Source organism: Pelophylax lessonae (assembly GCF_965119305.1).
Source record: "Pelophylax lessonae genome assembly, chromosome: 9".
In the NCBI taxonomy this organism is placed as follows: Eukaryota; Metazoa; Chordata; class Amphibia; order Anura; family Ranidae; genus Pelophylax; species Pelophylax lessonae.
The window spans coordinates 22,019,761-22,042,150 of NC_138776.1; the positions used below are offsets into that span (position 1 = coordinate 22,019,761).

General features: G+C 44.4%; 1 protein-coding gene across 1 annotated transcript in view; it reads right to left on the reverse strand.

Annotated features, from left to right (window-relative positions):
• The window catches only part of LOC309563770 (uncharacterized protein), a 204,498-nt gene that overhangs the window by 44,341 nt on the left and 137,767 nt on the right, over positions 1 to 22,390 (reverse strand). The window contains exons 8-9 of the mRNA XM_082268371.1: positions 17,853 to 17,943; positions 5,103 to 5,247 (exon numbers count right to left, since the gene is read on the reverse strand). Of these exons, the coding sequence (XP_082124497.1) occupies positions 5,103 to 5,247; positions 17,853 to 17,943 (236 nt within the window). The remainder of the gene's footprint in view (positions 1 to 5,102; positions 5,248 to 17,852; positions 17,944 to 22,390) is intronic.

Here is a 22,390-nt window from a genome sequence, read left to right on the forward strand (position 1 = left end):
TTCTCATTCCCCTTTACTGCAGTGCATGTGGTTGCAAAAAGGGACTGTCGTCTCTCTGTCAGAAAGTCACACTGCATGGGTTCATCATCCGCTGGGCAAACCGCTGCTACATGTCCCTCTTTCCGGCAATGGTAACAAATCAACCTTCTGGTCCTCTCCTGTGGGATGGGTCTTCCAGGCCGCTCTCACCAAACATTAGCAGTAGTCCCGATAATACCTCTAGTTGCTCTTTGGTCCCTCTCTCCACCCCCATCCCTTGATGCAGTCTTACCTATAGGTGGGGAGGGTCTGGTCTTGGGGTGAAAAGTCTGTGTGTCTCTGGGGAAAGAGGTCAAATTCTCTGTTGTTAGGTACCTTTCGACCAGGTCTACTAGTTTGTCTGCGGTTTCCGGACCACCATGGCTCACCCATTTCTGCAGGGTGTTAGGAAGAGACCTAAGAAATTTGTCCATGACTACTCATTCCAAAATTTTTGGTCTGGACAGAATTTCTGGCTGCAGCCATTTCCTAGCCAAATGGATGAGGTCATACATCTGCGACCGAGGTGGCTTCCTCAGCTGATAACTCCAATTGTGGACCCACTGAGCACAGACATCCAAGGTTACCCCAAAACGTGCCAATATTTCCTCTTTTAATCGATTATAGTTTTTTGTATCTGCAAGCTCCAAATCAAAATATGCCTTTTGGGCTTCTCCAGATAATAGGGGGGCCACTAGTCCAGCCCACTGTTCTTTAGGCCAACTCTCTTTCTCCGCTGTTCTTTCAAACGTGGTCAGAAACATCTCAGGGTCATCACCTGCAGTCATCTTTGGCAATAAATGGCTTACCCGAAAAGTCGGTATGTTACTGGCCTGACTCCCAGCCTCGGTCTGCTGTCTCTGAAGCTGTTTAACGATGGCCTCCATTTGCTGCTGGTGTCTCTGTTCCAGGCCTGCAATGCTCTCTTGGTGAGCCTGTTGTTGAGCTGCAAGGCTCTGCTGAAAATCCGCATTTGTCTGCTGTTGATTTGCATTTGCTATAGCCAGTTGTTTCAGTATCTCCTCCATTTTGGGTTTACTTTAACTGCCCGCGGCACTCCACCATGTGTAAGGGGTTGGCTCGGTAGCGGGTGTGGGTGACCCCTTGGGTGGGTTCACTACACAGAGAGACAGCCGAGGAGTGGTTGAAAACAATGGTCTATGGTTTATTCTTTCAATTTGCTGCTGGAAACAAGTGCAAGCATCCAAACAGCATAAATCAAACAAACATAAAATAAACCCTGGCCACTTGGGGTGTCTACCTTCACAACAGGTGTCTGTCCCAACCTACTGCTGGGCAGACACTGCTGGTCATACAGCAGAAAACCAATAGTCTTTGTTTTCTTTTCACACAGATAAAGTCAACACCACCTCACCTTCAGAAGTCTTTCTCAGCTCACTGCTCTCCTTAACGCACAAAGTCTCAGGATGCAGCAATCAGTAGTCATCCTCTTGATAACTTATAGAGGCCTTAATTTCCTCATTCTGAATAGCTGAAGCTTTCCAACGTCCTTAAACCTTTATGGCTACTTCCGCAGCCGACGCCTGATAGTAATTGGTGAATTGTCTAAACAAGGCAGAAATGTATCTCCCGTCTGTGACGACACCCACAGATTTACCTGACTTCCTGTCACAACTGCTACAAAGATACAATGATACTTTATACTGCTACAAAGATACATCTTCACACTGCTACAAAGATACAATGATACTTCCTACTGCTACAAAGATACTTCATACTGCTACAAAGATACAATGATACTTCATACTGATACAAAGATACAATGATACTTCTATATACTGCTACAAAGATACAATGATACTTCTATATACTGCTACAAAGATACAATGATACTTCTATATACTGCTACAAAGATACAATGATACTTCATACTGCTGCAAAGATACAATGATACTTCATACTGCTGCAAAGATACAATGATACTTCATACTGCTACAATGATATGCTACAATGATACCTCTTTATACTGCTACAAAGATACAATGATACTTTATACTGCTACAAAGATACAATGATACTTCATACTGCTACAAAGATACAATGATACTTCATACTGCTGCAAAGATACAATGATACTTTATCCTGCTACAAAGATACAATGATACTTTATCCTGCTACAAAGATACAATGATACTTTATCCTGCTACAAAGATACAATGATACTTCATCCTGCTACAAAGATACAATGATACTTCATACTGCTACAAAGATGCAATGATATATCTTCATACTGCTACGATAATACCTCTTCATACTGCTACAATGATGCAACAATACGCCTTCATACTGCTACAATGATACAACAATACTCCTTTATACTGCTACAATGATACAACAATACTCCTTCATACTGCTACAATGATACAACAATACTCTTTCATACTGCTACAATGATACAACAATACCCTTTCATACTGCTACAATGATACAACAATACTCTTTCATACTGCTACAATGATACAAAAATACTCTTTCATACTGCTACAATGATACAACAATACTCTTTCATACTGCTACAATGATACAACAATACTCCTTCATACTGCTACAATGATACAACAATACTCCTTTATACTGCTACAATGATACAACAATACTCTTTCATACTGCTACAATGATACAACAATACTCTTTCATACTGCTACAATGATACAACAATACTCCTTCATACTGCTACAATGATACAACAATACTCCTTTATACTGCCACAATGATACAACAATACTTTTTCATACTGCTACAATGATACAACAATACTTCTTCATACTGCTACAATGATACTTCTGGTCATTGGGGCTCCTTCAGACTGGAGCAATACATTGCCATTCACTTTCCTGTGTAGCAGATGTAAACCAGGAGCAGTGTTCAGTACATTGCAGTACATAGAACAGTCACGTCTCCTCCTCTATATGTGGTGCCCTGTGGGTCCGTCTACCAAACGTCTTCATGAAGCAACATTCTAGAACTCTTTACTAAAGTGCAGCACCGGCTGTTGTCACAGGAAACCTCATTGCTGCACTTTGAATACTATGGCTCTTTATTTGCTCCTTTTATAGTTTGCAGTTTTTGCCTGCTGCTACAACTACATTTATTTTACATCACTGCCTGATTTCACTGAATGTGGAAAGGTCAAAGCCGATCCTGCTGAACAAAAATGTAGAATTGATGTGTTGTGCAGAGTTTATAAAAGGGGGAAAGTTCAGTTATAATACAATTCAGTATTGTTAGAAATACCCTGCATGAGAGAACCTAAAATCTAATAGGGAGGGACAAGTGATACAAAAGTTAATAACTGTGAGGGATGAGCTGATGGAGGAAATAAACGCTCAGTTGTTAGGTGGAGGTGTGATAGGCTTCCCTGAAGAGATGAGTTTTCAGGAATCACCTAAAAGTAAAACTAAGAGTAGGAAATAACTAGACCAATTGGGGTAGGGAGTTCCAGAGAATGGGAGAGGCTCTGGAGAAGTCCTGGAGGTTAGCATTAGAGGAGGAGACAGGGGGCTACCTGGCAGGAGGTCTTAGGAGGAGCAGAGAGGACTTTTTTATGTGTTGTTCTGAGATGAGTTTGGTAATGTGGCTTAGGGCAGAATTGTGGATGGCTTTGTTAGTGGTTGTTAGTATTGTGAATTTTATTTGATGGGGGAATTAAAGGCAACAGTGGGGCTGGCGAAGGGGTGTGGAGGACACAAAGCATAAACCATTGGAAGGATTGGCAGAGAGGGGTGGAGGACACTGAATGGAGGTCAGTGGAGGGATTGGCAGAGAGGGATGGGGGGGACACTAAATTGAGGACAGTGGAGGGATTGGATGAGAGGGGTGGAAGACACTGAATGGAGACCAGTGGAGGGATTGGCAGAGAGGGGTAGAGGGCACTGAATGGAGACCAGTGGAGGGATTGGCAGAGAGGGGTAGAGGGTACTGAATGGAGACCAGTGGAGGGATTGGCAGAGAGGGATGGAAGACACTGAATGGAGACCAATGGAGGGATTGGCAGAGTGGGGTGGAAGACACTGAATGGAGACCAGTGGAGGGATTGGCAGAGGAGGGTGGAGGACACTGAAAAGAGACCTGTGGAGGGATTGGCAGAGAGGGACGAAGAACACTGAATGGAACACAGTGGAGGGATTGGCAGAGAGGGGTGGAGGACACTAAATAAAGCCAGAGGAGGGATTGACAGAGAGGGGTGGAGGACACTGAAAAGAGTCCTGTGGAGGGATTGGAAGTGAGGGGTGGAGGGCACTGAAAAAAGTCCAGTGGAGGGATTGGCAGAGTGGGGTGGAAGACACTGAATGGAGACCAGTGGAGGGATTGGCAAAGAGGGGTAGAGGGCACTGAAAAAAGTCCAGTGGAGGGATTGGCAGAGGAGGGTGGAGTACACTGAATGAAGCTAGTGGAGGGATTATTAGCGAGGGGTAGGGGACACTGAATTGAATCCAGTGAAAGGATTGGCAGAGAGGGATTGGGGACACTGAATGGAAGCCAGTGGAGGGATTGGCAGAGAGGGGCGGAGGACACTGAATGGAAGCCAGTGGAGGGATTGGTAGAGAGGGGTGGAGTACACTGAATGAAGCTAGTGGAGGAATTATTAGAGGGGTGGGGGACACTGAATGGAATCCAGTGAAAGGATTGGTAGAGAGGGATTGGGGACACTGAATGGAATCCAGTGGAGGGATTGGTAGAGAGGGGTGGAGGACACTGAATGAAGCCAGTGGAGGGATTGATACAGAGGGTTGGAGGACACTGAATGAAGCCAGTGGAGGGATTGGCAGAGAGGGATTGGGGACACTGAATGGAAGCCAGTGGAGGGATTGGTAGAGAGGGGTGGAGGACACTGAATGAAGCCAGTGGAGGGATTGATACAGAGGGTTGGAGGACACTGAATGAAGCCAGTGGAGGGATTGGCAGAGAGGGATTGGGGACACTGAATGGAAGCCAGTGGAGGGATTGGTAGAGAGGGGTGGAGGACACTGAATGAAGCCAGTGGCGGGATTGGCAGAGAGGAGTGGAGGACACGGATTGGAAGCCAATGGAGGGACTGGCAGAGAGGGGTGAAGGACACTTACATTGCAGCCCTTCAGTGCTCTGCCCTTCCTGAAATATCCTTTAGGACAGGCGGCGGCGGATAACTCGATGGAAGTTTCTGCATCCATCAGCGCCTTGGGGTAGAGCTTCAGCTGTTCATAGCAGTAAGATCGATTGCCGAAAAACCTGAAAAAAAAAGAAGATCCAACACGGCTCACATTTTAGCTAGTCATGGTGTCAGGTCAGAGCCTTCCCGTAATACTTGTACAATTATCACACCAACAACCTTCCACCACAATACGGCCGTTCTGCTCCAGGGTTTTTTCTCCCTCGCTAGAATGTGCACTTACCTAGAGAGGTCTAATATTTTTATTCTGCAAACATCATTAATAATAGGTAGTTACACAGTGCCAACAATGTACTCAGCACTTTACAGACTGCACATTCAGATTAGACAGATGCCAACTAACCTACCCGCATGTTTGGGAGGAAACCAAAGGAAACTTACACAGGCACAGGGAGGACATGCTGGCAGGAATTTGAACCGAGGACCCCAGTGCTGCAAGCTAACCACTGTTATTGCAATCACCTTCTGAAGACCTTGTGTTGGTAATATGTAGGAGGTGTATACAGCATGGCCATTGATGCTTCTTCCCTTTAAATTCTCAGTCAGTACATATTAAATTTCACATGGCTGAGAATGACCAGATCGGCCTTTGTCCAAAGACGGGACAGGATAGAAGTCTAGGCTGAATCTTGCAGTAAGTAGAAGGATGCTTTCTTGTAGCTACATTTGAGCCTGAAACCGCCACACTGGGTGCTTAGATCCAATGCATAAGGCTTCTTTCACACAGGTGGTGCGCCCGATAGAGTCCGTTCTGCACAGCAGGGGATCGATCCGCCAATCCCCGCTGAGCAGGCGGATAATAGCTCCGTCTCCGCTCTGTGTGCAGGGACAGACCGGTCACATCCCCGCTCTCCTCTATGGGGAGATGGGATGAGAATGGACCGCCTGTCCCTTCTCATCCGATCCGATCCTCCAGACTGATGGAAAATAGGGTTTCCATCCGTCCGGATTTCAAGGACAGGATCAGATCGGAAAGCAGCGGGTGTCAGTGGAGATGTCTCCGCTGACATCCGCTGCTCCATAGAGCTGCATGGAGCATCCGATCAGGTCCGCCTGAAAAACTGACAGGCAGATCGGATTGGAAAGCCTGTGTGAAAGGGGCCTGAGACTCCGGTATTTAGGTGTCGGGTGGAAGGCACAGCTGCAACACCCATCTCACTGCCAGCCACCACCTCCTTCCCAAGCCTAATCTGACACTTCGCTCCTACATGTAAAAATCTAGTTTATTTTCTTGCTAGAAAATTACTTAGAATCCCCAAACATTATACATGTTTTTTTAAGCAGAGACCCTATAGAATAAAATGGTGTGTATTGCAATTTTTTTAGGTCATACGGTATTTGCGCAGCAGTTTTTTAAATGCAATTTTTTTTTTGTAAAAAAAAACATTCATGAAAATAAAAAAAAAAAAACAGGAAAGTTAGCCCATTTTTTTTGTATAATTTGAAAGATAGTGTTACGTCGAGTAAATAGATAAATAGATACCTAACATGTCACGCTTTAAAATTGCATCTGCCCGTGGAATGGCAGCAAACTGTGGTGCCTATAATTCTCCATAGGCGAAGCTTTAAATGTCTTTACAGGTTACCAATTTAGAGTGGCTCAGGAGGTCTGGTGCTAGAATTATTGCTCTTGCTCTGACGCTTGCGACAATACCTCACATGTGGCGCCTAAGCGCGGTGGGACGGGAGCGCTATATAAATATATATATATATGTATACATATATATTTTTTTTAATATTATTATTATTATTTATTTTATACAAAAATAACTTTTTTTTTTTTTTACAATTTTTTTTGTAATACTTTTATTGCTATCACTGTTGTGATAAAATATTGCACTGATATTTTTATTTTACATTATAGAGTAGAATACGGTGTTCAGATTTATTCCCTGAAGAAGGAATTTTTTTTCCGAAACATGTTGGCAATAATGAGAACACTGGGCTGATCCCTCTGTTGCTCACTTTCTGAACCAGTGATATAGATACAGATGGGTTTTTCACATTTGTTTTTAATCTATGTTTATCATGATCTTAACCTTATATTAATAAAATACTGTGTTTTTACTATAATACTATTCATTCATTAACTGCCCTAAAAGTCCCATTTGGGGGTATTTCTCTTTCCATGGTATTGCTATCACAAGGGATGAACAACATCCCTTGTGACAGCATGGGCCGTGACAAGTCCTCTTTATGGAGAGATTTGGAGTCTATTAGACAGGTCCTCTTTATGGAGACATTTGGGGTCTATTAGACAGGTCCTCTTTATGGAGACGTTTGGGGTCTATTAGACAGGTCCTCTTTATGGAGAGATTTGGGGACTATTAGACAGGTCCTCTTTATGGAGACATTTGGGGTTTATTAGACAGGTCCTCTTTATGGAGAGATTTTGGGTCTATTAGACAGATCCTCTTTATAAAGAGAGATTTGGGGTCTATTAGACAGGTACTCTTTATGGAAAGATTTGGGGTCTATTAGACAGGTTCTCTTTATGGAGAGATTTGGGGTCTATTAGACAGGTCCCTTTTATGGAGAGATTTGGGGTCTATTAGACAGGTCCTCTTTATGGAGAGATTTGGGGTCTATTAGACAGGTTCTCTTTATGGAGAGATTTGGGGTCTATAAGACAGGTCCTCTTTATGGAGAGATTTGGGGTCTATTAGACAGGTCCTCTTTATGGAGAGATTTGGGGTCTATTAGACAGGTCCTCTTTATGGAGAGATTTGGGGTCTATTAGACAGGTCCTCTTTATGGAGAGATTTTGGGTCTATTAGACAGGTCCTCTTTATGGAGAGATTTGGGGTCAATTAGACAGGTCCTCTTTATGGAGAGATTTGGGGTCTATTAGACAGGTCCTGTTTATGGAGAGTTTGGGGTCTATTAGACAGGTCCTCTTTATGGAGAGATTTTGGGTCTATTAGACAGGTTCTCTTTATGGAGAGATTTGGGGTCTATTAGACAGGTCCTCTTTATGGAGAGATTTGGGGTCTATTAGACAGGTCCTCTTTATAGAGAGATTTTGGGTCTATTAGACAGGTCCTCTTTATGGAGAGATTTGGGGTCTATTAGACAGGTCCTCTTTATGGAGAGATTTGGGGTCTATTAGACAGGTCCTGTTTATGGAGAGTTTGGGGTCTATTAGACAGGTCCTCTTTATGGAGAGATTTTGGGTCTATTAGACAAGTCCTCTTAATGGAGAGATTTGGGGTCTATTAGACAGGTCCTCTTTATGGAGAGATTTGGGGTCTATTAGACAGGTCCTCTTTATGGAGAGATTTGGGGTCTATTAGACAGGTCCTCTTTATGGAGAGATTTGGGGTCTATTAGACAGGTCCTCTTTATGGAGAGATTTGGGGTCTATTAGACAGGTCCTCTTTATGGAGAGATTTGGGGTCTATTAGACCCCAAATCTCTTATCTGGCCCCCCAATGCAGCAGATTGGACCAAGATTGGTCTGATCGGCTGCTGCTCTTGCTGCTAGTGGCCAGGTGAACCAAGGGGCGGAACCGGAAATGATAAATACTCATCGCTCCCGGTTTGCAGGGTTACAGAGAAAGGGGAACAATGTCAGTTCCTCTCTTTGTCCCAGGCAGCCACCGCCGCCGGCCTCCGCGATGTGACTGGAGAGGTGGCAGTGGGGGGAAGGGGTGTGGGATCCCCTTCCCCCACCTGCAGAAGTGATTGCATGGTTAATTAGCCACTCAGATCCCTTCTGCCTTCTACAGAATCGCCAGGATGATGCCTGTAGGTGCACCCACCATCCTGTTATACCCACTAAACCACAAGGGCGAATGGGTACGTCCATTTGGAGGAAGTTGTTGAACTCTATGAGCGGCTGACAGCTGCTGCAACTGGATGGGGCACCCAGCAGTTTGAACGATTAGCGCAGTATGTGCCCAGGGACGACTGCCCAGAACACAAGCAGTCCACCTCTAAGAATTTTACAGGCTGCAGGCAGGGGTTTTCTGCCCACATCTGAATGCTGGAGCCAAACACCCCCTATGTGCATGAGGCCTAACACCTGGCTACACTACAATGCCAAGCTGTGGTTTTCAAAGCAAGCAAAGTTCTTTCTTGTATTAGGAGAGGTATGGACTCCAGAGAGAGAGATATCATTTTGCCCCTGTATAAATCATTAGTAAGACCTCATCTGGAATATGCAGTTCAGTTTTGGACTCCAGTTCTCAAAAAGGATATCGGGGAACTGGAGAAAGTGCAGAGAAGGGCAACCAAACTGATAAGAGGCATGGAGGAGCTCAGCTATGAGGAGAGATTAGAGGAACTGAATTTATTCTCTCTTAAAAAGAGGAGATTAAGGGGGGGATATGATCACCATGTATAAATACATAAGGGGGGATATGATCTCCATGTATAAATACATAAGGGGGGGGGATATGATCACCATGTATAAATACATAAGGGGGGGGGATATGATCACCATGTATAAATACATAAGGGGGGATATGATCACCATGTATAAATACATAAGGGGGATATGATCACCATGTATAAATACATAAGAGGGGTATGATCACCATGTATAAATACATAAGGGGGGGATATGATCACCATGTATAAATACATAAGGGGGATATGATCACCATGTATAAATACATAAGGAGGGATATGATCTCCATGTATAAATACATAAGGAGGGGATATGATCTCCATGTATAAATACATAAGGGGGGGGGATATGATCTCCATGTATAAATACATAAGGGGGGATATGATCACCATGTATAAATACATAAGGAGGGGATATGATCTCCATGTATAAATACATAAGGGGGGGATATGATCTCCATGTATAAATACATAAGGGGGATATGATCTCCATGTATAAATACATAAGGGGGGATATGATCACCATGTATAAATACATAAGGGGGGATATGATCTCCATGTATAAATAAATAAGGGGGGATATGATCACCATGTATAAATACAAAAGGGGGGGATATGATCACCATGTATAAATACATAAGGGGGGATATGATCACCATGTATAAATACAAAAGGGGGGGGATATGATCACCAAGTATAAATACATAAGGGGGGGATATGATCACCATGTATAAATACATAAGGGGGGATATGATCACCATGTATAAATACAAAAGGGGGGATATGATCACCATGTATAAATACATAAGGGGGGATATGATCACCATGTATAAATACAAAAGGGGGGATATGATCACCAAGTATAAATACATAAGGGGGGATATGCTCACCATGTATAAATACATAAGGGGGGATATGATCACCATGTATAAATACATAAGGGGGGATATGATCACCATGTATAAATACAAAAGGGGGGGGGATATGATCTCCATGTATAAATACATAAGGGGGGATATGATCACCATGTATAAATACATAAGGAGGGGATATGATCTCCATGTATAAATACATAAGGGGGGATATGATCTCCATGTATAAATACATAAGGGGGATATGATCTCCATGTATAAATACATAAGGGGGGATATGATCACCATGTATAAATACATAAGGGGGGATATGATCTCCATGTATAAATAAATAAGGGGGGATATGATCACCATGTATAAATACAAAAGGGGGGGATATGATCACCATGTATAAATACATAAGGGGGGATATGATCACCATGTATAAATACAAAAGGGGGGGGGGATATGATCACCAAGTATAAATACATAAGGGGGGGATATGATCACCATGTATAAATACATAAGGGGGGATATGATCACCATGTATAAATACAAAAGGGGGGATATGATCACCATGTATAAATACATAAGGGGGGATATGATCACCATGTATAAATACAAAAGGGGGGATATGATCACCAAGTATAAATACATAAGGGGGGATATGCTCACCATGTATAAATACATAAGGGGGATATGATCACCATGTATAAATACATAAGGGGGGATATGATCACCATGTATAAATACAAAAGGGGGGATATGATCACCAAGTATAAATACATAAGGGGGGATATGCTCACCATGTATAAAAACATAAGGGGGGATATGATCTCCATGTATAAATACATAAGGGGGATATGATCTCCATGTATAAATATAAAAGGGGGGGGGGAGATATGATCACCATGTATAAATACATAAGGGGGGATATGATCACCATGTATAAATACATAAGGGGGGATATGATCACCATGTATAAATACATAAGGGGGGATATGATCACCATGTATAAATACAAAAGGGGGGATATGATCACCAAGTATAAATACATAAGGGGGGATATGCTCACCATGTATAAATACATAAGGGGGGATATGATCACCATGTATAAAAACATAAGGGGGGATATGATCTCCATGTATAAATACATAAGGGGGATATGATCTCCATGTATAAATATAAAAGGGGGGGGGGAGATATGATCACCATGTATAAATACATAAGGGGGGATATGATCACCATGTATAAATACATAAGGGGGGATATGATCACCATGTATAAATACATAAGGGGGGATATGATCACCATGTATAAATACATAAGGGGGGATATGATCTCCATGTATAAATACATAAGGGGGATATGATCTCCATGTATAAATATAAAAGGGGGGGGGGGGAGATATGATCACCATGTATAAATACATAAGGGGGGATATGATCACCATGTATAAATACATAAGGGGGGATATGATCTCCATGTATAAATACATAAGGGGGGATATGATCACCATGTATAAATACATAAGGGGGGGATATGATCGCCATGTATAAATACATAAGGGGGGATATGATCGCCATGTATAAATACATAAGGGGGGGATATGATCGCCATGTATAAATACATAAGGGGGGGATATGATCGCCATGTATAAATACATAAGGGGGGTTATGATCTCCTTGTATAAATACATAATGGGGGATATGATCACCATGTATAAATACATAAGGGGGGGGGGTATGATCACCATGTATAAATACATAAGGGGTCCATATAGTGAAATTGGTGTTGAGTTATTCGCTTTAAGGTCAACACAGAGGACAAGGCGGCACTCTAAGTCTAGAGGAAAAGAGATTTACCTTCCAAATACAGAAAGGTTTCTTCACCATAAGAGCTGTGAAAATGTGGAATAGACTCCCTCCAGAGGTGGTTCTGGCCAGCTCAGGAGATTGCTTTAAAAAAGCCCTGGATTCTTTCCTAGGTGTACATAATATAACTGGGTACTAACATTTATAGGTAAAGTTGATCCAGGGAAAATCCGATTGGCTCTCGGAGGATCAGGAAGGAATTTTTTCCCCTGCTGTAGCGGGATGGATCATGCTTTGCTGGGGTTTTTTCGCCTTCCTCTGGATCAACTGCGGGTATAGGATTGTGTATATGGGATTGTATGGTTGGCTTTTCTTTACTGGTTTTTTTTTTTTTTTTTTTTTTTTTTTATTGGACTTGTGTCTGTTTTCAACCTGACTATGTAACTATGTACACTTAAATGTAGAATTTATTACATTTTTTTACCCAACAGTATTAGATTATATGTTACATACATAGTAGTTGTATGTATATATATATATATATATATATATATACATACATATATGTATATATATATATATATATACATATATATATATATATATACACACATATATGTGTATATATATACACACACACACACACACACACACATACATACATACATACATATATATATATATATATATATATATATATATATATATATATATTATATATAGTAGCTGCATATGTAATGCATCCTAGCAATTGCATTTACAATATAAAGGTTTGAACAAGTAAACCACTAAAATGTTTCATTCCTAACACCACCAGGACCTACATAATGTCCCCCAATTCCAAAATTAAAGCGATATTAAAAGGTTAATTTTTTTTTTTTTTTTTCTGTTTCAATGTTTATTGGTTTTGAGAATAAACACGAGAATACAAAGGCAAGCTTGTAAATTGCCCACGCAGGGCTAGATAATGGGTAGACATTACAATTGAGCAATAAAGATCACAATTATGAGAACCAAAATGATAGAAGTCTGAAATTTTGGGATGATACTGAAAAATAAAAAGTGCAAAAATTACAAGTTATGAAAATCTATGTGCAGTCACCGGGGGGGGGGGGGGGGGGTTGAGGCTCTTCTCCTGCAACCCACCCCATAGGTGGTGACCAGGGAAGGACTGGGCAAGGGGACAGGGGGGGCAATTGCCCACCCGAGCCGATCTGATGCCCCGTAAAAAGGCTGCACCGCTTCTGCCACAGACATGCCTAAAGGATTCCTGGTGAAGAGAAGCAGGGCTTTTTTTCTCTGAGAACAGGTGCAGGTACTCCCCTCTTCTGAGTCACCCCTTGTCTTCATCCCGTACCCACCTCCGAGCGCTGTCCTTTGGTTCCACCCTCTACCCACCTCCCAGTACCCCCCCCCCCCCTTTTAGAGAATACAGAACCAAGTATCATGTTGTGGTTCTACAGGCCCGTCTTTAGTACTGGCTGGACCCTGGGCAAAAATTTTCTTGGGCCCTACCAAATGGACTTATCAACTATTTGTGGGCAGTGCGGGCTCAAGGGGCAGCTGCTTTGGGCCCCACAACAATTGCTGGGCCCGGGACAGCTGCCCCTTTTGCCCCGTGTTAAAGACAGCCCTGTGGTTCTAGGTAATTTGTATGGAGTTTGTTAATGATATCTAGAAAAGCAGTAAAATAGATCCCCTGGAATCAGCAACAATAGACCCCAACCCCCAACAATAGATCCCCCCAGCAACAATAAAGCTTCCCCTGCAACAATAGTAAAAACTATTGCACTGTTACTGTATAAATGACACTGGCAGGGAAGGGGTTAACACTGGGGGTGATCAAAGCGGTTAAATGTGTTCCCTATTGTGCTCACTAACTGTGTGGGGGGATGGGTTGGACAGAGGCAGGGAGAGATCGGTCAGCTTAGCTGAATCACAAGATCTTTCCCTGCCTCTCTAGACAGGAGAGCCGCCTGCTTTGTTTACATAAGCCGGCGGCTCGTCTGTCATTCTAGCCAAAGATCGCGGGAGGCCGGCGGCGATCGAGCCCGCTCCTTCCGCAGTCTGGCTCCCGCTGTGTCTAATCACAGCGGTAGCGCGGCTACGGTGGCACGCGCGCGCCGCCGAAAACAACGTGCACATAATCACGTAGATCAACGTGATTATTCGCAGCCGAGCCACCCTGCCGCAGCAAATCTGCGTGGGGCGGTGGGCAAGTGGTTAAAAAAAAAAGGCTGTTTATAAAAGCAGAAGGTGCATTGAGATAAAAAGCCTTCTATGTGCAGCAGCCCCCCAAAACTTACCTGAGCCCCATCTAGATCCAATGGTGTTGTAGGAGTGTCTTGGCTGCCCGTGACTCACCTCCTGATTGGCAGAGACAGCAGCACGGCGCCATTGGCTCCTGCTCCGGTCAGTTAAAGTCAGTCAGCAAATGAGAAGAGAAAGGGGGAGGGACCTGGGCCGTGGCTAAGCAGGAACACAGATCTCTGTCTTTACCTAATCAAAGAAACCCCCACACAGTTAGAAAGCACTAAGCATTGATCACCCCTGATAACTCCTTCCCTGCCAGTGTCAGTACAACGACAGAGCATATTATTAGCACTAATCACTGTATCAGTGTAACTGGTCCCCAAAAAAATATCAAAAGTATCAGTTAGTGTCCGATTTGTCCGCCACAATGTCGCAAGACCCGCTGTAAGTCGGTGATCGCCGCCATTACTAGTAACAAAATAAATAAATAAAAATGCCACAAAAATATCCCATGGTTTGTAGACGCGATAACTTTTGCATAAACCAACCAATCAATAACCACTTCTTGGTATTTTCTTTTTACAGCAAACATATATCAGGATACATACTGGCCTAAATTCATGAAGAAATTAGATTTTTTACATTTTTTTTTATTGGATGGGTTTTATAGCAGAAAGTGAAAAATATTGTTTTTTTTTTTTTTTTTTCAGAATTGTCGCTCTTTTTTTTATAATGTATAAATTTATAATTTATATTTAAATTTATAAGTTTATAGAGCAAAAATTAAAAATCGCACAGGTGATCAAATACCATCAAAAGAAAGCTCTGTTTGTGGCAAACAAAGGACATCAATTTTAAAAAACAATTTTAAAAAAATGGACATAAATTTTGTTTTGGGTACAGCGTTGCACGAACGTCAGTTGAAGCGCAGCGCAAAATTGTAAAAAAAATGCACTGGTCCGGAAGGGGAGGTGAAACCTTCCGGGGATGAAGTGGTTAACCACTTCTGGACCGGAAGGATTTGCCCCCTTAATGACCAGGCCATATTTTGCGATTCGGCACTGCGTTAATTTAACGGACAATTACGCGGTCGTGCGACGCTGTACCCAAACAAAATTGATGTCTTTTTCTCCCACAAACAGAGCTTTCTTTTGGTGGTATTTGATCACCGGTGCGATTTTTACTTTTTGCGTTATAAACAAAAAAATAGCGTCAATTCTGAAAAAAAAAACAATATTTTTCACTTTCTGATATATAACGTTCCCAAAAAAAAAAATTTAAAGATCAAAATTTAACATTTTAGGCCAATTTGTTTTCTGCTACATATTTTTGGTAAAAAAAAAAAAAATCGCAATAAGCGTATTTTGATTGGTTTGCGCAGAAGTTATTGCGTCTACTAACTACGGGAAAGATTTATGACATTTTTTTATTGTTTTTTTTTTTTTTTACTAGCAATGGCGGCGATCTGCAATTTTTAGCGGGACTGCGACATTGCGGCGGACAGATCGGACCCCTAACTGACATTTTTGACACTTTTGGGGGGACCAGTGACATTACTACAGTAATCAGCGCTAAAAATATACACTCTTACTATAATAATGACACTGGCAGGGAAGGGGTTAACATTGTGGGTGATCAAGGGGTTAAATGTGACCCTAGGGGAGTGATTCTAACTGTGGGGGGGCGTGGCTTCTGAGATGACCATAGAGACCTGTGATCCTAAATAGACGGATCACAGGGGCTCTATGATCATCCCAGAGAGAAGAATGGTCAGCTGTGTTTACAACAGCTGCCCATCCTTCTCTCTCAGCGGGGGAAAGATCGCGGGTGTCAGGCGGCAATCGGAGCCATCTGACAAACGCATTGGCTTCCCCGCTGACAATTGGGGCGGGAGCATGCCCCTGGTGGCGCACTCGCCCCCCCCTCATGCGAGCGACGTAGGTCTATGACCTTTTGCCTGTACGAGCCAGCCTGCCGCAGTAAAAAGGCGGCGGGTGGTCGGGAACTGGTTAATGTTCAGTTTTGATCACAGTGATGAACTGCGCTAGAATGAAGAAGACTTTAACACACATGTATCAAACACAAGGCCCGTGGGCCGAATCAGGCCCTCCAGGACATTTCATGTGGCCCTTGCACCTCTCCTGCAGCTGCTGCATCTCCCTCATCTCTGCCCCCACCTTGTCTCAGCAGACGGCAACAGAGAGGACAGAACTCCTCTGCCAGATCCTGTGCTTCCCCTTGCAGCTGCAGAGAGGACCACTCCCCCAACTCAGCAGTTGGCAGCAGAGAGGACAGAACTCCTCTGCCAGATCCTGTGCTTCCCCTTGCAGCTGCAGAGAGGACCACCCTCCAAACTCAGCAGTTGGCAGCAGAGAGGACAGAACTCCTCTGCCAGATCCTGTGCTTCCCCTTGCAGCTGCAGAGAGGACCACCCTCCAAACTCAGCAGTTGGCAGCAGAGAGGACAGAACTCCTCTGCCAGATCCTGTGCTTCCCCCTGCAGCTGTAGAGAGGACCACCCCCAACTCAGCAGTTGGCACCAGAGATTACAGAACTCCTCTGCTAGATCCTATGCTTCCCCTTGCAGCTGCAGAGAGGTCCATTCCCCCAACTCAGCAGTTGGCAGCAGAGAGGACAGAACTCCTCTGCCAGATCCTGTGCTTCCCCTTGCAGCTGCAGAGAGGACCCCCCCCCCCCCCAGCTCAGCAGTTGACAGCAGAGAGGACAGAACTCCTCTGCCAGATCCTGTGCTTCCCCCTGCAGCTGCAGAGAGGACCACCCCCCCAACTCAGCAGTTGGCAGCAGTGAGAACAGAACTCCTCTGCCAGATCCTGTGCTTCCCCCTGCAGCTGCAGAGAGGACAACCCCCCCCCCCAACTCAGCAGTTGGCAGCAGAGAGGACAGAACTCCTCTGCCAGATCCTGTGCTTCCCCCTGCAGCTACAGAGAAGACCCCCCCCAACTCAGCAGTAGCTGAGAGGAGGTCACAACTCCTACAGATCCTGCATCTCTCTGTGCAGCTGCAGCACCCCCTCCTCTCCGCCTCCACTGGTCCCAGCATTCAGTAGACTCTGGCAGCTGACTCCAGCCCTCCTCCAGACCCTGCAGTTGCTGCTTCCCAGCTCTGCCTCCAGCTTCTTCCCAGCAGCAGCACATGGTAAAGGGGATACACTGTGATGTAAGGGGGCTGAGGGTGGGGGTTCTTGACTTCTGATAGTGGTGGGCTACAGATAGAACTGGCCCTCTGAGGGCGACCATAATGGTGATGCGGCCCCCAATGAAATGGAGTTTGACACCCCTGCTTTAACTCCTTGTAAACCATAATGTACGCGGACACACACATAACCTCCCCAAATCTATCCCCCCTTCCCCTGAGCAGGCGTCTGCAGAACACTCACCTGTAATCTTTCGGATCTAATCTGATGGCTTCACTGAACATGTTGATGGCTTTGGTGTAGTTCCCGTCCTTTACCATTTGAATGCCTTGTTCTGGAATAATAGAAAATATTAGAAACCAAACGTTAGGAATCCATCTAGACATGTATTGTATAAAATCTGCATTCCTGATGTAAACAAAAAGCCTGAGAGAAGAGATATGAAAATCCAAAACGCGTCAGCCTGTCACTGCTCCCAACAGTGTCGGCACACAAGGCTGAGACAAGGGGTGGGCAGGAGGGTCAGGTGCCCCAGGCACAGAGAATGGACGTTAGATATAAAGAGAGCCTATCACTGCTCCCAACAGTGTCGGCACACAAGGCTGAAACAAGGGGTGGGCAGGAGGGACAGGTGCTCCAGGCACAGAGAACGGACGTCAGATATAAAGAGAACCTATCACTGCTCCCAACAGTGTCAGCAAACAAGGCTGAGACAAGGGGTGGGCAGGAGGGACAGGTGCCCCAGGCACAGAGAACGGACGTCAGATATAAAGAGAGCCCATCAATGCTCTCAACAGTGTCGGCACACAAGGCTGAGACAATGGGTGGGCAGGAGGGACAGAGAATAGACACAGCGCCGTACACCCATTCTACAGCATTTGCAGTGGTAGTGGGGGTTCTGCATCCCAGTAACCTTTTCACTTAGGGGTGTACTCACTTTTGTTGCCAGCGGTTTAGACATTAATAGCTGTGTGTTGAGTTATTTTGAGGGGACAGCAAATTTACACTGTTATACAAGCTGTACACTCACTACTTTACATTGTAGCAGAGTGTAATTTCTTCAGTGTTGTCACATGAAAAGATAGAATAAAATATTTACAGAAATGTGAGGGGTGTACTCACTTTTGTGAGATACTGTATATATTTTTTGCACATAAGCACTCTGTGCTGTAATTTTTTACTGTTCTTCTTATAACTGATATTTGTCAGATTTCAGACTAGAGCAGGGTTCTTCAACCAGGGTTCCATGTAACCCTGGGGTTCCTCCAGAGGTTGCTAGGGGTTCCTTGAGCAATTTCTGTCACTAAGATAAGTTCCCACTGACACCATTGCTATTTTAGCAATCTGTAAGGGGGGTAATTCTTCCCAATGGCCACAAGTGTAAGGAGCATTCCTCCCACTGACTGTCACACCAATGTATCATGAGTTGTAGATCTGGGAATTTTTAGCAGGGTTTCCCTGAGACCTGAAAGTTATTTCAAGGGTTCCTCCGTGTTGAAAAGGTTGAGAAAGGCTGGACTAGAGGTTTCACATATTTTCACCTATTGCTTTTCCACATTCCATCCCTCCCTCCGGGCAGCGGCACCTATCCCTCCCTCCCTTTATACTTTTTTGGTTGCATACCCCTTTGGAGTAATATGTGAGGTAGGCTGCAGCCTGTTACTTGCATCATAGCGCGGAATTTAAACATCTTCCTTTCATTGGACTGATCGGTGATGCCCAAGGCCAAACTGTCACATTGTCCCGCCTTACCAATAACCTTGAAGCACCTAAAAAACACAAACCTGGAGTGGTGACAAATCATAAAACCTGGATTGTTCTCCACATCCAGGAACAGAGCCAGGTAAACACTCTACACCTACATTCACCAGCCACTTTATTAGGTGCACCTTGCTAGAGTTGGGCCCCCTTTTGCCTTCAGAACTGCCTTCATTCTCCGTGGAATAGATTCAACAAGGTGTTGGAAACATTCCTCAGAGATTTTGCTCCATAGTGACATGATGGCATCACGCAGTTGCTACAAGTTTGTCGGCTGCAAATCCATGGTGACCAAAGACGCTCTATTGGATGAGATGTGGTGAGAGTGGAGGCCATTGGAGTACAGTAACCTGATCTGGTGAGATGTGGAGGCCATTGGAGTACAGTGACCTGATCTGGTGAGTACGGAGGCCATTGGAGTACAGTGACCTGATCTGGCGAGTGTGGAGGCCATTGGAGTACAGTAACCTGATCTGGTGAGTGTGGAGGCCACTGGAGTACAGTAACCTGATCTGGTGAGTGTGGAGGCCATTGGAGTACAGTGACCTGATCTGGTGAGTGTGGAGGCGATTGGAGTACAGTGACCAGATCTGGTGAGTGTGGAGGCCATTGGAGTACAGTGACCTGATCTGGCGAGTGTGGAGGCCATTGGAGTACAGTAACCTGATCTGGTGAGTGTGGAGGCGATTGGAGTACAGTGACCTGATCTGGTGAGTGTGGAGGCCACTGGAGTACAGTAACCTGATCTGGTGAGTGTGGAGGCCATTGGAATACAGTGACCTGATCTGGTGAGTGTGGAGGCCATTGGAGTACAGTGACCTGATCTGGTGAGTGTGGAGGCCATTGGAGTACAGTGACCTGATCTGGTGAGTGTGGAGGCCATTGGAGTACAGTGACATGATCTGGTGAGTGTGGAGGCCATTGGAGTACAGTGACCTGATCTGGTGAGTGTGGAGGCCATTGGAGTACAGTGACCTGATCTGGTGAGTGTGGAGGCCATTGGAGGACAGTGACCTGATCTGGTGAGTGTGGAGGCCATTGGAGTACAGTGACCTGATCTGGTGAGATGTGGAGGCCATTAGAGTACAGTGACCTCATTGTCATGTTGAAGAAACCAGTGGTGAGATGATTGGAGCTTTGTGACATGGTGCATTATCCTGCTGGAAGGAGCCATCAGAAGATGGGGACACTGTAGTCATAAAGGGATGGACATGGTCAGCAACAATACTCAGGTAGGCCGTGCTGTTTAAACGATGCTTAATTGGTACTAAGGGGCCCAAAGTGTGCCAAGAAAATATCCCCCACACCATTACACCACCACCACCAGTCTAAACCGGCGATACAAGGCAGGATTGATCCATGCGCCATATTCTAACCCTACCATCTGAATGTCGCAGCTGAAATCGAGGCTGATCAGACCAGGCAACGTTTTTCCAATCTTCTGTTGTCCAATTTTGGTGATCCTGTGCGAATTGTAGCCTCGGTTTCCTGCTCTTAGCTGACCGGAGTGGCACCCGATGTGGTCTTCTGCTGCTGTAGTCTATCTACTTTAAGGTTTGATGTGTTGTGTGTTTAGAGATGGTATTCTGTATACCTTGGATGTAACGAGTGGTTATTTGAGTTACTGTTGCCTTTCTATCATCTGCCTATTCTCCTCTGACATCACCAAGGCATTTTTCTCCATACAACTGGATATTTTTCGGAACTTTCGCTGTAAACCAGAGAGATGGTTGTGTGTGAAAATCCCAGTAGATCCGCAGTTTTTGAAAACTCTCAGACCAGCCCATCTGGCACCAACCACCATGCCACGTTCAAAGTCAATTAAATCCCCTTTCTTCCCCATTCTGATGCATGGTTGGAACTTCCGCAAGTCGTCTTCACCATCTCTAGATGTCTAAATGCATTGAGTTGCTGCCATGTGATTGGCTGATTAGCAATTTGTGTTACCAAGCAATTGAACGGGTGTGCCTAATAAAGTGGCCGGTGAGTGTAGAAGGTGAGGATGGTTACAGGTGGACACATTCGGGATCTAGCGCCACATTGTATCATTGTTCTCTATAATGCAAACAGATAATTAGCCATCAAAGTCAAGGCCGCGGATGTAACATAGAAGTGTTTGTTCTCTTTCCTCTATACATCACCCTCTAACCTGACAACAGAAATATGTGAAAACGATCCAATATCAGCTCACCGCGTCTGCCGGAGAAGATGGAGTGCATAGCAACACGGCGAGCAAACAAAGCGCTCACGCTGACCCTGACATAGAAATACACGGTGCGCCAGACAAAGGAATACACGGCGCGCCAAACGTCATTATCTGATGAAAAGCGCCACAAACTAAACAAACAGGCTACAGAGTTACCCGCACATACAATACAAACAGTTGTGCTCATAAGTTTACACACCCTGGCAGAATTTATGATTTCTTGGCCATTTTTCAGAGAATATGAATGAGAACACAAAAACTTTTCTTTCACTCATGGTTAGTGATTGGCTGAAGCCATTTATTATCAATCAACTGTATTTACTATTTTTAAATCCTAATGACAACAGAAACTACTCAAATGACCCTGATCAAAAGTTTACACACCCCAGTTCTTAATACCGTGTATTGCCCCCTTTAACATCAATGAAACTTGAAGTCTTTTGTGGTATTTGTGGATGAGGCTCTTTATCTTCTCAGATGGTGAAGGTGCCCATTCTTCCTGGTGAAAAGCCTCCAGTTCCTGTAAATTCTTGGGTTATCTTGCATGAACGGCACGTTTGAGATCTCCCCAGAGTGGCTCAATGATATTGAGGTCAGGAGACTGAGATGGCCACTCCAGAACCTTCACTTCATTCTGCTGTAGCCAATGACAGGTCAACTTGGCCTTGTGTTTAGGATCATTGTCATGTTGGAATGTCCAAGTACGTCCCATGCGCAGCTCCAGGATTTTTTGATAACCTACTGCAGTGGTCCTCAACTCCGGTCCTCAGGGCCCACTAGCAGTCCAGATTTTAAGTATTACCTTGGGGAGATGCAG